The sequence below is a fragment of the Chiloscyllium punctatum genome, chromosome 42 (genome assembly GCF_047496795.1).
Source record: "Chiloscyllium punctatum isolate Juve2018m chromosome 42, sChiPun1.3, whole genome shotgun sequence".
In the NCBI taxonomy this organism is placed as follows: domain Eukaryota; kingdom Metazoa; phylum Chordata; class Chondrichthyes; order Orectolobiformes; family Hemiscylliidae; genus Chiloscyllium; species Chiloscyllium punctatum.
In genome coordinates, this window is record NC_092780.1 from 42049558 (window position 1) to 42066985 (window position 17428).

The following is a 17428-nucleotide window of genomic DNA, read 5'->3' on the forward strand; positions in this document are numbered from 1 at the left end:
AGGAAACAGCACAGAAGCGCTTCACAGGAGGCTCCCAAGCACTGAGGATGTCACCTAGACAGGACGAAATGTTTGCAAGACAAATTCCCAGCTCGGCGAACAGAACCACAACAGTGAAAAAGGCATTTGGTATGCTTGCTTATTTGGTCAGTACATTAAGTATAGGAGTCGGGTGGTCATGTTGTGCCTGTACAGGATGTTGGTGTGGCTACTTCTGGAATAATGTGTGCCATTCTGGTCCCCCACTATAGGAAGGGTTCTGTGAAACTAAGAAAGGTTCAGAAAAGATTTACAAGAAAATTGCCAAAGTTGGAGATTTTGAGCTATAGGGAGAGGCTGAATAAGCTGGGACTGTTTTCCCTGAAGTGTGGGAGACTGAAGGGTGACCTTATAGAGGTTTATAAAAACATGAGGGGCTTGGATAGGATAAATAGATAAGGTGTCTTCCCTGGTGAGGGGGAAGTCCAAAACTAGAGGGCATAGGTTGAAAGTAAGAGAGGAGAGATTTAAAAGGGACCTAAGGGGCACCTTTTTCAATCTGAGGGTGGTGCATGTATGGGATAAGCTGCCAGAGGAAGTGGTGGAAGCTGGTATGAATAAACATTTTAAAGGCATCGAGACATGTATAGGAAGGGTTTTAGAGGGATATGGGCCAAATGCTGGCAAATGGGACTAGATCTATAAAGGATATCTGGTCTGCATGATCTGAGAGTCTCATGTGAACACCCCCCAACCCCAACCCCAACCCCCATCACCTTTTTTTGGAAAAGGCATGAGCTCTTCAGCTGTGTAAATGCAATTGTTCAGCCCAAACACAATTTATTATGTATCAGCGGCGGATTAGTTGTGTGTGTGTGGGCTGTGCAATTTCCAGAGGGTCCCTACTTCCAGAGACAATCCACATTTGATTTTCTCATTAATTCAAGTGGTAATTAATTGACAGGCCTTTGTTGCTTGGTAACGCTCGCTCAAACCCCTAATGAGATGCTAAAGTGAGTTATTGGTATCCTGATCCTGGCATTCCCAAAATCTAATTAATACGTTCCTCTTGAGATCCCAGAGGATCTTTGACGACAAGCTGAAGAAACACTGTTGACCTGGCTGAGGGTAAGGGACCACGGGGATACCTTTTAGCAATTAGCCTACTGGTAACACTCACTGGATAAAACTTTGGCCCCTGTTCCTCAGCAGAGGGCTGAAAGGAGAAGGTAATTGTTTAAATATCATTTTCCTTTCAACACCTTTTATGACTTCAGGACATCCCAAATGCTTTGGGGTTAGCAAAGCACTTTCTGAAGGGGCTTTCATTGTACCATCAATACAGTAACAGGGATGTATTGTTGGAATTGTACAGGGCTTTGGTGAGACCTCACCTGGAGTTATTGTGTGTAGTTGTGGTCTCCTTATCCGAGGAAGGATGTTCTGTCTATAGAGGAAGTGCAGTGAAGGGTATACCTGGGATGACAAGACAGTTGTATGAAGAGAGATTGGATCAGATAGGACTATATTTTCCAGAGTTTCGAAGAATGAAGAGGGAATCTCATAGAAACTTATAAAATTCTAACAGGACTAGTCAGGGATAAACAGGTGAAGGATGTTTCCGATGATCAGACAGTCCAGAACCAGAGAGTCACAGTCTAAAGGAGACTGGGCAGAACTGAGATGAGGAGGAATGTCTTCACCCAGAGAGTGGGGAGCCTGTGGAATTTTCTGCCACAGAAAGTGATTGAGGCCAAAACATTGAATGTTTTCAAGAAGCACTTTGGGTAATCCAAGATGGAGGACGGGAAAAATTTCTGGCTGTAACAGCTGCAACTTTTTTTGAGGTATTTTAGGTGTTGGGAGGTGATTTCCTCGAACTCCAGGAGCAGAAATTTACTGTTTTATATGCTGTTGCATTGTTTTGGAACTTTGGATAAAAGAGACCTAAGGGGTAACTTTTTCACACACAGGGTGGGACGTGTATGGAATGAGCTGCCAGAGGAAGAGGTGGAGGCTGGTACAATTGCAACATTTAAAAGACATCTGGATGGGTATATGAGCAGGAGGGGTTTGGAGGGTAATGGGGCAGGTGCCGGCAGGTGGGACTAGATTGGGTTGAGATATCTGGTCGGCATGAACGAGTTGGACCGAAGAGTCTGTTTCCATGCTGTACATCTCTATGATTCTATTATTAAGCACTTTTCCAGTGTTTCATGGTGTCTTAATAACAGCAGAAAACAAAATGGAGTAATCTACCATTATTATAGTTATCAATGAAGCCAATTACATCTACATGGCACCAAGCAGCTGACAGGTGAACAATTTCCCTTTAAAACAGGCAAGTCTGAATGACAGGATGTGTCAGCATATTATTTGACTGCAAACTATCGCTGAGCCAAATTTTAATTACTAAACTTCCTTCTTTTTTGTGTCTTGTTATTAACGAGCACTAGAACTTGCATTTATAACACTTTTAATGTAGTAAAGTGTAACAAGGAACTTCAAGATCATAAAAAGGAAGCAGTGTAGAGATAGGTGACTAATATCTTGATTAAAGTGATGACTTTAATGAGCAAATTAGAGGAAATGGAGAGATAAAATGATTCAGAAGAGGAGACTCCAACAGTTAAGGCCTAAGCAGTGGGGCATGGCTACCAGTAGTGTTGTGAAGGAAAAGAGATGCTGAAGTATACATACTGTAAATGTTAATTTTCTAGCAAAGCATTAAGTTAGCACCATTTGAATAAGAAAGGCATCTTTAGCCTTTTCTGCTTTTCTTTTTTTTCATAACAGTGGATGTTGCTTTATATAATTAGGAACTAGGTGGAAGAAATTATCAAACTAAACTCAGCAATTATAGTTAACTTTCAGAGGTTTTTGTACTGTGTAAAGTGGGTTAGTTACTTCTCCAAGCTAATTAACTTGGTAATATAGAACATAGAACAGTGTTCGGTCCTCAGTGCTGTGCCAACCTTTTAACCTACTCTAAGCTCAAACTAACCTAAATACCCTTCATTTTACTATCACCCAGGTGCCTATCCAAGAATTGCTTAAAGGTCCCTAACATATCTGATTCTACTATAATTGCTGGCACTCACTACACTTTGCGTAAAGAACCTACCTGTGACATCTTCCCTGAGCCTTTCTCCAATCACCTTAAAATTATGCCCCTCATGATAGCCAGTTCTGCCCTGTGAAGAAATCTTGGCTATCCACTCTATCTATGCCTCTCACCATCTTTGTACACCTCTGTCAAGTCACCTCTCATCCTTCACTCCAAAGAGAAAAGCCTTATCTCCCCCAACCTTTCTTCATAAGACAGCATCCTGGTAAACCTCCTCTGGACCCTCTCTGAAGCTTCCATATCCTTCCTACAATGAGGCAACTAGAACTGAACACAATATTCCAAATGGTCTATATAGAGCTGCAGTATAACTTCACCTCTCTCAAACTCAATCCCGCTGCTAATTAAAGCGAACACACTTTCTTAACATCCCTATCAACTTGGGTGGCAACTTTGAGGGATCTATGGCCGTGGACCCAAGATTCCGCTATACCTCCACACTGCCAAGAAACCTGCCTTTAACCCATTCAAATTCGACCTTCCAAAATAAACGACTTCACACTTTTTCAGGTTGAACTCCATCTCCCACTTCTCAACCCAGCTCTGCATCCTGTCAATGTCCCATTGCAATCTACAACAGCCCTCCACACTATCTACAACTCCACCAACCTTTGTGTCATCGGCAAACGTACTAACTCAACCTTCCATTTCCTTATCCAAGTCATTTATAAAAATCAGAAAGGGCAGAAGTCCCAAAACAGATCCCTGTAGAATATTATTGATCACTGAGCTCCAGGCTGAATACTTTCCATATAATACTGCCCTCTGTCTTCAATGGACCAGTCAATTCTGTATCCAGACAGCCAAATTTCCCTTTTTCCCATGCCTCCTTACTTTCTGAATGAGCCTACAGTGGGGAACCTTATCAAACGCCTTGCTAAAATCCAGATACACTATATCCACTGTTCTACCTTCATCAATGTGTTTTGTCACATCCTTTAAAAATTCAGTAAGACTTATGAGGCATGCCCTGCCCCTCACAGAGCCATGCTGACTATTTCTAAGCAAACTGTGCTTTTCCAAGTAATCATAAATCCTGTCTCTCAGAATCCTCTCCAATAATTTGTTCATCATCAACATAAAACTGACTGATCTATAATTCCAAGGATTATCCCTATTCCCTTCCTTAAACAAGGGAATAATATTTGCCACCCTCCAATTATCTGGTACTACTCCAGTAGACAGTGAGGACGCAAAGATCATCGCCAAAGGCTCAGCAATCTCTTTCTCTCGCTTCCCGTAAAACCTTGGGTATATCCCGTCTGGCCCAGGAGATTTATCTGTCCTCTTATTTTTCAAAATCTCCAGCACATTCTCCTCCTTAACTTCATCATGTTTGAGCTTATCAGCCTGTTTCACGCTGTCCCCCCAATAACAAGGTCCTTCTCACTCGTGAATACTGAAGCAAAGAACCTCCCCTACCTCTTCCAATTCCAGACACAAGTTTCCTCCACTATCCCTGATTGGCTCTACCCTCACTCTGGCCATCCACTTGTTCCTCACATAAGTGCAAAACACCTTGAGGTTTTCTTTAATCCTACCCGCCAAGGCTAATTCATGCCCCCTTCTAGCTTGCCTAAGTCCATTCTTCAGTTCCTTCCTGGCTACCTTATAATCCTCTGGAGAGCCCTGTCTGATCCTTGGTTCCTCAACCTGAAGTAAGCTTCCTTCTTCCTCTTGACTAAATGTTCCACATCCCTTGTTACCCAAGGTTCCCTCACCCTACAATCGCTTTCTTGCCTCAGAGGGACAAACCTGTCCAGCACTCGCAGCAAGTGGAGCAGCACAGAAGTTAGAACTACTGCCTCACAGCATCAGGGACCCGAGTTTGATTCTAACCTCGGATGACTGGCTATGTGGAGTTTGCACATTCTCCTCATGTCTGTGTGGGTTTCCTGCAGGAGTTCTGGTTTCCTCCCACAGTCCAAAGATGTGCAGGTTAGATGAATTGGCCAGGCTAAATTATCTTTAGTGTTTCAGGATGTGTAGTTTTGGTGCGTTAATCAGGGGAAATGTAGAGTACTAGGATAGGGGAATAGATTAGATTAGATTAGATTTTAGATTAGATTCCCTACAGTGTGGAAACAGGCCCTTTGGCCCAACAAGTCCACACCAACCCTCCAAAGAGTCACCCACCCAGACCTATTTCCCTCTGACTGATGCACCTAACTATGGACAATTTAGCATGGCCAATTCACCTGACCTGCACATCTTTGGACTGTGGCAGGAAGCCGGAGCACCCAGAGGAAACCCATGCAAATTCCACACAGACAGTCACCCAAGGCTAGAATTGAACCTGGGACCCTGGTGCTGTGAGGCAGCAGTGCTAACCACTGAGCCATCGTGTCGCCCCAATTAGAATTCCTACTGTGTAGAAACAGGCCCTACAGCCCAACAAATCCGAAGAGTATCCCATCCTGACCTGTTCTCCTACATTTATCCTTGACTCATGCACCTAACCTATACATCACTGAACACTATGGCAATTTAGTGCAGCCAATTCACCTGACCTGCACATAGAACATAGAACATAGAACATTACAGCGCAGTACAGGCCCTTCGGCCCTCGATGTTGCGCCGATCAAAGCCCACCTAACCTACACTAACCCACTATCCTCCATATACCTATCCAATGCCCGCTTAAATACCCATAAAGAGGGAGAGTCCACTACTGCTACTGGCAGGGCATTCCATGAACTTACGACTCGCTGAGTGAAGAACCTACCCCTAACATCAGTCCTATATCTACCCCCCCTTAATTTAAAGCTATGCCCCCTTGTAATAGCTGACTCCATACGTGGAAAAAGGTTCTCACTGTCAACCCTATCTAACCCCCTAATCATCTTTGGATTGTGAGAGGAAGCAAGAAGCAAACCCCGGGAGAATGTGCAAACTCCACACAGACAGTCACCCGAGGCTGGTATTGAACTTGGGATCCTGATGCTGTGAGGCAGCAGTGCAAACCCACTAAGCCACCGTGCCAACGGTGGGTCAATAGGTCTGAGTGGGTTACTCTTTGGAGGGTTGGTGTGGACTTGTTGGGCCAAAATAGCCTGTTTCCTCACTGTAAGGATTCTATGAAGTGCTCCCTAAACAACATCCACATTTTTTCATGCATTTCCCTGAGAATATCTGCGCCCAATTTATGCTCCACAGTTCCTGTCTAATGGCATTATAATTCCTCCTCCCTGAATTAAATACTTTCCCATACCGTCTGCTCCTATCTCTCTCCATGACTATAATAAAGGTCAGGGAGATGTGATCACTATCATCTAAATGTTCTCCCTCCAAAAGATCTGGTTTGTTGCTCAGTACCAAATGCAATATGACCTCCCCTCTAATCAGCCTCTCTACATATTGAGCCAGGAATCCTTTCTGGACACACCTGACAAAATCTGCTCCATCCAAACTAACTGCACTGAGGAGGTTCCAATCAATATTAAGGAAATTGAAGTCACCCCATGGCAACAGCCCTGTTATTTCTGCACCTTTCCAAAATTTGTCTCCCAATTTGCTCCTCTGTGTCTCTGTTGCTGCTGGAGAGGTCTATAAAGTGACTGCTCCTTTCCTGTTTCCGACTTCCACCCATACTGACTCAGTAGACAAATCCTTCTTGACTACCTCCCTTTCCGCAGCTGTGATACTGTGCAATTCCTCTCCCCCACCTCTTTTACCTCCTTCCCTATTCCTTTTGAAACATCTAAACCCTGGAACATCCAAGAACCATTCCTACCCCTTTGATATCTAATGTGGTATTTGCTATTACTCTTGCGTTAAGAGAGAGAAACATTTCAAATAAAATTTTGGATGTCAGGTGATCTATTATTGCAGGGAATGGAACTTTCTGCAAGTTAGAACAGCAGAATTTTGGAAGACCTCAAGTTTATAGAGGGTCAAATGTATGAGATCAGCCAGGAGCATGTTGGAATAGTCAAATTTAGAAGTAACAAAGGTATGGATTTGGAGGTGAATGAAGGGCATCTAATAGTTGGCACAAATATGAAGTTAGAAGCATATCTTAGGATCACGTGAAACACCAAGCACTGAATCTTCACTTCCAAGTCAAAATTTCCTGACCCCACAAACTCATCTCAGGAGAAGGTTATCTATAACATTGTATTTTTGCTCCAGGGTGGGTGGCTTGTGACAGGAGAGGTCACAGATATCTCTCTGCTCATCCCTCATGGCCTCTCATATCTTCCGTGTCAACCTATATCTCTCGACCATTGCTCTGTATCCTTCATGCCAAATTATTCACTTCACTTTCCCCCCCCCAGTCCCAACAACATGCTCCCTCCCATGCCTCCATGTCAACCCCTTCACCTGACCTGTGCACACAATCTTTTATAGTATTTCTGCCAAATCTTGCCAATCTATGACCCTGGATATACCACCCTTTGCCCTTACATAATCCATACCAATAAGTAGCCATATTAGGTGGCATTAAGGGTAATGTGTTTTTATTTCAAACACACTCATTCATAAAAGCCCATTAAATACATTTAAATTGCATCAACTACTCAATCATACACAAAAACAAGCAACTGCATTCATGACACTACGTCAAAGACAGCTAATCCCTTTACAACCACTTGGAACTATCAGTCAAGTTGTGAACCTGCAAGCCCCTGATTGTGATAAGAAGGTATTGTGGAAGCTGTCAAGAAACATCACTGCGACAATAATAATTTTCAAACGTATTCAAGAAAAATCTATTGAAATTGCAACACTAATTTAGATTCCAGGTAGTTTAAATGACATTAGAGTTTTAGTTCCACTGACCTTTTAATTTTTATGTCTGCTCTTAACAATTCCACTGAACTATCTGAACACTTTGGCAGGTTTAGTGATTTTCCATTAATTCATACATACCAAGAGTTGTGTTTCAAAAAGTTTGGTAATGAAAATTGCTCTTGAGTGAAGGCAGCAGCACTTTTAAAAGTATTGCTGCCTCTATGAATTGTCAATGTGCAAAGTACATCCTGCTGCGATTCACTCACATTCTCACTGACAAAGGTAATGCGTACCAGATTACTAAACGCAGGAATAGAACATTCAGATTTTGACCTCCAGCACTAAGGACACTAAATTCCCCCTCACAACCACCAGCACTATTACCACATTACCAGTTTAGTTCTGTATATGTTCTTCCTGTAGCAACCATACATTTCCTGTGGCACTTCTGGCCTCTAATTTGCTGGCAGTTCTCTATAGACTGACTTTTCACCCTTGGATCTTAATTCCAGGGAAAGATCTGTTGTGGTCTTCCCGATGTCGGATTGGTTTGTGGTTTAGTGGTCTTACCAACAAGAGGCAGCACAATTTTCTCACTGGCTGTCCAGCCAGCAGGCAAGATCCCTGATGCATCACAAAAAAATCTGTCCAATCTTTGGAAATGTACCATGTATTGAGCAGAAATAATTATTATTCAATTAATTTTAATCCTGCATTTGCTATCAGTGGCACCATCCCTTAATGTGTTGCACATTAACCAAATCTCTAATGCTGATAGTTTAGAATTTCAGCTTATGAGAAATGTAAGCCTATTTCCTACATGCTGCAGATTTGCTGGCTATGATTCCTTTTCATCACATCATGGAATATTTGGTAATGTATTCTGATTAAGTGCATATTTGATTTTAGTACTGGCTGTGAATATCATTGCCACTGAAGCAGAAAAAATCCTTGGGTTTCAGCTGCAGCATATTATAAAACCACCCCAGGTCAAGCTGGCAACCAGTCTTCAGTAACTGAATTTCCATGGGTTGTGGTGCAACAGAGTATTTATTTTTCAGGTTATTACTGTGTTTCAGTCTCAGAATCACTCAAACCTGCCTGCAGCAATACTGATGACATTTTTTAATTTTCATCTGATTTTAATTGTGAAGCAGTTCAGTGACGTTGGGAGAGTGGTGGTGACTTGGCTGTTCAAGAAAGTGGTTGTGAAGAATCCTTTAATGCTCATAGCACTATGCTATTTTCTTGACTGTGGGCAAATGATCTCAGAAGCAAAAATATGCAGAGAGTATAAGGATAAAATAATTAGGGTGGGAAATACACTTGTGCCATGGTTACACTTCATGAAGCTGTAGAACCTTAATACATGGCAACTGGGCAACAAAATAATTGCAAGACTCTTTGAAACAGTTACTGTTGAGGTAGCTTAAATTTTTCATTGTGTGTACATATTTTCATTGGAGTATAAGTGGGGCAAGTGGATACCACTGTATTGCAGAGAACAAACTGTTATCTTTTCAACAAAGTGAAATTGTATGCCATTGACTTTTTGGTTACGCAAGGTCATGTAACTTTTAGAGGGTTGCATTTGATATTTTTGTACTTCATGCTGGCGTGAGATGTCTTTGGCTTTAAAAGCACTTGTCTAGAACTAGCTTTTATAGTGAAGTTGCAATTTGTCACAGGACTGAGAGAAGGGGAAATTGGACTCAGATGTCTAAAATAAATTGCAAGTCAAGAAAAGTCACTTTCTTTCTCCCTTTGTGAATGGAACAGTCCTTAAAGACTCTGAAAAGAAAAACTTCCAACTCAAGCAAAAACCAAGGTCTAACTGAAGGACTACAGAATTAAGAATCACAGTAATTGACAGCAAAGCAATGCCTAAAAACCAACAGAGTTATGAAGAAATCACTTCATTCTCCCCTTGTGGTTTGGATTCTTGATCCACAGAATTTATTCCTTTTTGCTAATGTTTTCCACCCATATATTTCTGCAAAATTGTCAGCCTTGTCAATTCTATTTGTGGATGCGCTTGGGTGCTTATTGGAATTTAAAGAAGATACACTTTAAGTTACCATATGAGGAATTGATAATCCCTTTTGCCACTTGTTAAGTGTGTGTTGTGTTGTAGGCAATTACTTTTGTTTTCTTGTTTAGTAATGAAATCTGGTGTGTTTCTTTTATCTTAAATAGTGGCCAAAGCCAGGCAAATTATCCAACTACGTGATTAAACTGATGATTTATACATTTGTGATGGCTCATGGAATAGTGAGGCTTCATGTCTAGTATTCTCATCCCATCAGGGTCATGACAGTTGTTTATGTCACCTCTGTCTAGACAAATAGATGAGAAATGTGTAAATGTTTCGACAACATTGGTTGTTTGGATATTTCTGAGGGCATGCACTGACACACACACACACAAAGTTTAAAATGTTTTTCTATTAATGTACAGCTATCTCAAACCACAGGTTCCAGCAAAGATTCAAACTTGGAGCATAATCACCAAGTGGAAAAAAAATGCCATGAAAGTTTCAACTAAGTGATTTCAGAGGTCTAGAACTAAAGCTTTTCCTTGTAATTTAGTTCATAAATATCTGGAAGCACCTCAGTTGTTTATCCTCTGCATCTTATGTCTGCTGTATTAAAGAACCAAGTGGAAAGAATGTGTTTGCATTTAACTAATTTTAAAAAAGTTTTAGTACAAGTTTAATATTTTATATTTGGTTCTGTTCAGAATTAAGTGACACACGTGAGTAAATGTGCAGATGTTATGATGAAATTAAAATGCTATGGTGGCGAATGTCCTTATTTAGTAAAATTGTGCACATTTTGGAGGAATACTTGGACATTGCAGCATTAAAAAATGGCAGTAACTACAGCAAATGTAATACCATTATTGAAGGAAGGAAGAAAAGAGGATTGATGAAATAAAATTTTGCAGATAATTTATCCAACTTTGTTCAGTACTGATAACAATCCATGATATCTATTGGCAAGCCTGTTCAGTGATTTTGTATGTGATTTATTACTTTATGCTAATATGCTAACACTTTGAATCTTGCCAATAACCAGGTGAGCCGTTTACTGATTTTGGGCGGTGCCAATGTGAATTACCGGACAGAGGTGTTGAACAATGCCCCAATATTGTGCGTCCAGTCTCACCTTGGTAACTCCGACATGGTTGCTCTTCTGTTAGAGTTTGGCGCGAATGTGGATGCCTGCTCAGAGAGTGGGCTGACTCCTTTGGGTTATGCAGCAGCTTCTGGACACCTCACTGTTGTTCATCTACTTTCCAAAAGACGTGCAAAGGTAAATCTTAAGACCATAAGACATAGGAGCAGAAGTAGGCCATTTACCCCATCAAGTAAGCTCTGTTGTCCAGTGAGATCATGGGGTTGATCTGATAATCTTCAGCCCCAGATTCTTTACTTTCCCAATAACTCTTGATTTCCTTACCGATTAAAAGTCTGTCTATCTCAGCTGTAAATATCTAACACTGCCTCAATAGCCCTCTGCATAAAGAATTCCACAGATTCACTACCCTCTCAGAAAACAAATTTCCTCCTCACTTCTGCCTTAAATGAGTAACCTGTAATTCTGAGATCCTAAACTCTCCCACAATGGGAAACAACATTTCCACATCTACCCTGTCAAGTCCTCTAAACCTCTTATATGTCTTCAAAATTTATTTGATGCCAAATTTCAGTGGTATGCAAAACACTGCTTCACCATCTTTTATCTTTCAGTTGCTCCACTTTTTTTTCAGAAATATATTTGTTATGGTCCATGTTTATACTTAAATGAAGATTCCTGAAGCCATCAGACCTTTCCTGACTTTAGTCTTCAACTTTTATATCAGATTATGATATACTGCACAGAAAAAAGCCATTCGACCTGACCAGCTGATGTCAGTCTTTCCACTTACTCATTTTCTCTCTGGCTACATCAAATTTTATAATTTTAAAAGTCTCAGTTAGATCACTCATTTGCCTCGTCCTCGGAAGAGAAAATAGGTTTGCCTCTTCATTCTCTACTGATAGGTCCCCCCGCATTTCAGTTATCAATCTTATAAACCTTCTTTTCACCCTTACAAGTGCCTCGACTTTTAAAATGACAACCAGAATTTGCATGCAGTATTCCAGATGTGATCGACGCAGTGTTGTTTAGCATGATTTATTTAGTCTTCAAGTATACTGATCCAGAAATAAACCCCAAATGCTTTGCTTATTCTCTATGGCTTTGTAAAACTGTGTTGTAACTTTGTGGGTTACATTTGTGTTCCCAGATCCTTTTTACTCCTTGAGATCATTTAGTTTCTTATAAGTAATACACATTTTGACATGAAAATGGAGATTGTAATATGTAACATTTTTACATTTATATACTGTTTACATGAGCATTCTGCATGTATATGCTATCTTGTAATTTGTGTTGTTCATGATATTAACAATTTTTACCATTACTCCCCCAGATTTGGCCTTAGCTGTAAGTTTAGAAATTGTAATGATTTCAAGATGTGAATCAGAGATGTAAATGCAAACAACAAAGATCTTAGCATTCATCTTTCTGGAATAAAACTTAGAGCTTTCTATCTGTCTGAATAACTCCCATTTTCCTCTATTATCTGCTTGAAACCAGTTACGTCTTTATTCTGCCACATGTCTCCTGCTCCACCTGTATTATCTGACTTTATTCATTTGTCTATCATGCGACGCTATCATTTTGAAATCTAGATAAGTTACATCTACAACATTACCCTTATCTGCTCTTAGTTACTTCTTAAAACTAAATCAATGAGGTAAGTCATACAGATTTTGCTTTTTGAAATCTATGCAGACTAATTTTTTTTTTGTTTGAAAGTTGGATGTTCTACTTTCTTCTATAGCAGAGATTGTATCATTTCTCCTCCCACTAATTTTAAACTAAGCATAGACTTCACTATTGTGAAAACTATGTACCATACTATGTTCATTGACTTTTTTTTTGTCCACAGTTCCCTGTGCATATTCCATCTATCTCCCTTCCTCCATATAAGGTTTCACATTAGCCATTTGCCAGTCTTTTGGCACTACCCGTTATTTTCTAAGGAATTATTATAAATACACAATAATTTCTCCACACTGATGTAATCTTTCTAAGTAGGTATTGTACTCTTTAAGTTGTTAGTTTATTTCACCTCTATTTTAAATATGGTAATTTAATTTCTAATTCTTAGATATATTCGCTATCTCTTTTCCAGAAAGTACTGAAGTACCATGATTATTTAATATTTCTGCCATTTCTCTAGTGTTGCTTGTAATATTATCAAGTCAGTCAATAAGTGGCTCTATTATAATTTGCAGTGTTACTTTTTTATCTTTGGGTAGCCGTGGAACTTCTAATTATTTTGTTTTATGTTCCTTGGTAACTTAACTTCTTGGTTCCCCTTTTCTTGTCTAATTGATTTTCTTTCTTCTGATCTCTTTGTATTTTCCTTTGTCATGTTCTCGCCTGTTGCCCATGCACCTAGTGAGTGTCTCTTTTACCATCAATGTTCCTCATGTCCTTACTCATCAATGGTGATCTCTTACTTTTAAATTTTCTTGTTCTTTCCAGGCTTTTGAATACTTTTTAAATGTTTCCTGTGGTTGTTTTACACAATTGTTTGCCAATATTGTTGCCCATTTAACATTCTTAAGTTTTGTTCACATCCCCACAAAATTGACATTTCTCCAATCAGTTACACTACTCTTTCTCATGTTTATGGCCTTCTTATTTATTATTTTGATGTGTACCATATTATGGCTTCTATTGCCGAGATGTTTCCCTTTCCTCTGCTTTGGCTTTTTCTCCAATGGATTTTGCTCTATGGATATTTGACCAAGGCTGGTGAAATTTACATTTTAAAGAAAATAAAAGTCTTGACTTAAATCTTCCTAATGCTTTACTTCATCAAAAATGAATCTGATGTTTGTGGTTTAACTGGCTGATTAATCATTCTCAAAGGTGGATCACCTAGATAAGAATGGACAATGTGCTCTGGTGCATGCTGCACTGCGGGGTCACTTGGAAGTAGTTAAATTCCTAATCCAGGCTGATTGGACACTGGCAGGACAGCAGCAGGGAGTGTTTAAGAAGAGTCATGCAGTTCAACAGGCACTGATTGCTGCAGCAAGCATGGGATATACTGAGGTACGTATTGCATTTTATAGATTTTTAAATACTTTTATAATGCAATAAGTAAAAACTAAATGTATTTTGTTAACATTAAGTGTATATTTACAATTATTACCCAGACTAAGGAAGTATCTGCTGCTATTCTCTCAAAGAAGCTGAAAAACAATGGATATATATTTGTAGAGCTTTGGAGCTAAGTAAATTCTTAATAATGTTAAAAACTATTTTAGTCATTGAATGCTTTCAGCCTGCCTTAAGTTGCTCTTCAGAATTAAAACTTTGGCCATTCTTATGCGTCATCTTTGAAATAACTCCACAGAGGCCGATATCCGGTCACAAAGTCACCCTTTATTTACATATGGAGTACCCTTTACACTGATCTAGCTCCATCTGAGCTAGCTCTCAGACTGAATAGCATAACTATTCCATGTATGGAGTCAGCTATTACGAGGGGGCATAGCTTTAAATTAAGGCGTGGTAGGTATAGGACAGATGTTAGGGGTAGATTCTTTACTCAGCAAGTCGTGAGTTCATGGAATGCCCTGCCAGTATCAGTGGTGGACTCTCCCTCTTTATGGGCATTTAAACAGGCATTGGATAGGCATATGGAGGATAGTGGGCTAGTGTAGCTTGGATCGGTGCAACATCGAGGGCCAAAGGGCCTGTACTGCGCTGTATTCTTCTATGTTCTATAATTGACACTCCTGTTTTTATTAGTCAGCCAAGGCTCCCTGATTGGACCAGATCAGGGAATTCATACTCTATCACGTCCACCTCATTGCACTCACTACATACCTCCCCCTCTGAGTCCAAAGACATAGGCCAGTTCCTTTATTTTGTAGCTCCTCTTGGGCATTTTAACACCAGGTCAAGTTCCTCCAACTCTGACTCTGACATAGGCAGCATGACACAGGAGCTTGCCAAATGAGGGATCTATGTTAAAAGGGAAAGAAATGTAATATCTCAAAATTTGCAGATGACACAAAGTTGGCTGGGAAGGAGAGCTGTGAGGAGAATGCAGAAATGTTGCAGTATTTGGACAGGTTGAGTGAATGGGCAAATGCATAGGAGATGCAGTTTAATGTGGAGAAATGTAAGGTTATCTAGTTTGGTAGCAAAATGTTGGAAGGCAGATTTTTATTTGGTCCTTGTGCACTAATCGCTTAAAGTAAGTACGCAGGTGCAGCAGGCAGTAAAATTGTCTGTTGGCGTTCATAGTGAGAGGATTCGAGTACAAAGAAAAAGGTGTTTTGCTACATTTATATTGGGGTTGGTGAGGCCACACCTGAAATGTGTGTGCAATTTTCCTCCTTATCTGAGGAAGGATATTCTTGCTATTGAGAGAGTTCAACAAAGACATATCAAATTGAATCTTGAGATGGAAGGATTGACGTATAAGGAGAGATTGAGTTGGTTAGGATTGTATTCATTGCAGTTTAGAAGAATGAGGGGGGAATCTCAAAAAAAATCTATAAAATTCTAACAGGACTCAATAGCATAGATGCAAGAAGGAGATTTCCGATGATGGGGGCATGTCCAGAACGAGGCGTAATATAATAAGAATATGGGATAGAATGTTTAGGACTGAGATGAGGCGAAATTTCTTATCTTAGAAAGTAGTGAGCCTGTGGAAATCACTCTCTCAGAAAGTGATTGACGCCATAACGTGTTTTCAAGAAAGAGGTACGTATAGCTCTTGTGGCTAAAGAGATGGAGACTTATCAGAGAGGGCAGGATTCTTGAGCTCAATTAGCCGTGATCATATTGAATAGCAAAGCGGGCTTGAGGAGCAGAATGGCTTTTTCCTCATATTTTCTATGTTTTTCTGACCTTATTTCAGAATGTTCTGAAACTATATTGGAAATGTTAACTCTGTTTCTCTCAGATGCTGCCAGACATCCTGAGTTTCTCCAGCAATTTCAATTTTTGTTGTACATTTATGAGAAAAGGGCAGTACTTGGCTCGTGCTATCAAAGCATTGACAGAGGCAAAATGGACTGAGTAGTCATCTTCTGTGCCATCCTGCTCTTGTGAATCCGTAGAAGAGTGGTTTCATTTGTTTTCCACATTGGTGTGTCTCTGCTTCTGTGCAATCACTGTCTGTAAAGGGAGGGCAGTGGTTTTCCATAGTCATCTTTGGACAGGTATGTTTGAAATGCCTTACTCGAACTTACTTTGGTCAAATACTTACAGTCATAGAGATGTACAGCATGGAAACAGACCCTTCGGTCCAACCCGTCCATGCCGACCAGATATTCCAACCTGATCTAGTCCCACCTGCCAGCAGCCAGCCCATATCCCTCCAAACCCTTCCTATTCACATACTTGATTGGAAGCTTTTGAGAATTATTAAATCTGAATAGTATGAAGGACATAAGGCATGCAGCTGATATCTCAGATACTTAGGGCTATGCTATCTGAACTCTCTTATTCTCCACAATCACCTGATGAAGGAGCAGCAATCCGAAAGCTAGTGCTTCCAAATAAACCTGTTGGACTATTACCTAATGTTGTGTGATTTTTAACTTTGAACTCGCTTAAGACTAACATTTTAGACACTTTTCTGGCTCCAAGTACTTCCTGTAGATAATCTGATAAATTATGTGGTGGGGAAAGAGCTGTAATTCAAAACTGATGTTATCAGTGGACTTAGTGGCTTTAGCTAATGCTATGGGAATAATTGTGATGCCTGCAGGAATGGATCTTAAGTGAGCGTTTCTTGGACCTCCTCTAACCTGGAAATCATCAACATATGTGAAGAACCGTGACTTTATGGGAGGGAGGTCATGTAAAGAGAGCCAGTTGAAGGATTGATCCTGTTGGAGGCCGCCTGTTGTGGGCGGCACGGTGGCACAGTGGTTAGCACTGCTGCCTCATAGCGCCAGGGACCCGGGTTCAATTCCCGCCTCAGGCGACTGACACTGTGGAGTTTGCACGGTTCCCCGTGTCTGCGTGGGCTTCCTCCAGGTGCTCCGGTTTCCTCCCACAGTCCAAAGATGTGCAGGTCAGGTGAATTGGCCAGACTAAATTGCCTGTAGTGTTAGGTAAGGGGTAAATGTAAATGTAGGGGTAGGGGTATGGGTGAGTTGCACTTCTGCGGGTCGGTGTGGACTTATTGGGCCGAAGGGCCTGTTTCCACACTGTAATGTAATCTGTAATGTAATCTAATTCTAATCTAATTTATGTTTGATTATCTGTGGGCAGCTGACAAGGTGCACCCAGAATGTATGGTTGCCAGTCATGAAGCTGAATGGTTATAGGTTTTTCACATGCTAGATAAAGTAATGCCATCAAGTACATGACTGAACCCTGCCACCAGGTTCACGATGCAAGCAGTAAACCATACCTAATGTGATGAAATAACTCATGATATACTGAATGGTGTTCTGTCTCAATGTGGCATTGAATTCCTTCATGTATAGCCTTG

At 40.5% G+C, this 17428-nt stretch overlaps 1 protein-coding gene across 15 annotated transcripts in view; it reads left to right on the plus strand.

Moving 5' to 3' along the window:
* The window catches only part of LOC140465920 (protein TANC2-like), a 1065959-nt gene that overhangs the window by 960617 nt on the left and 87914 nt on the right, over nucleotides 1–17428 (plus strand). For all 15 annotated transcript variants that reach the window (XM_072561864.1, XM_072561863.1, XM_072561859.1 and 12 more), the window contains 2 exons: nucleotides 10918–11154; nucleotides 13831–14016. In XM_072561864.1, the coding sequence (XP_072417965.1) occupies nucleotides 10918–11154; nucleotides 13831–14016 (423 nt within the window). The remainder of the gene's footprint in view (nucleotides 1–10917; nucleotides 11155–13830; nucleotides 14017–17428) is intronic.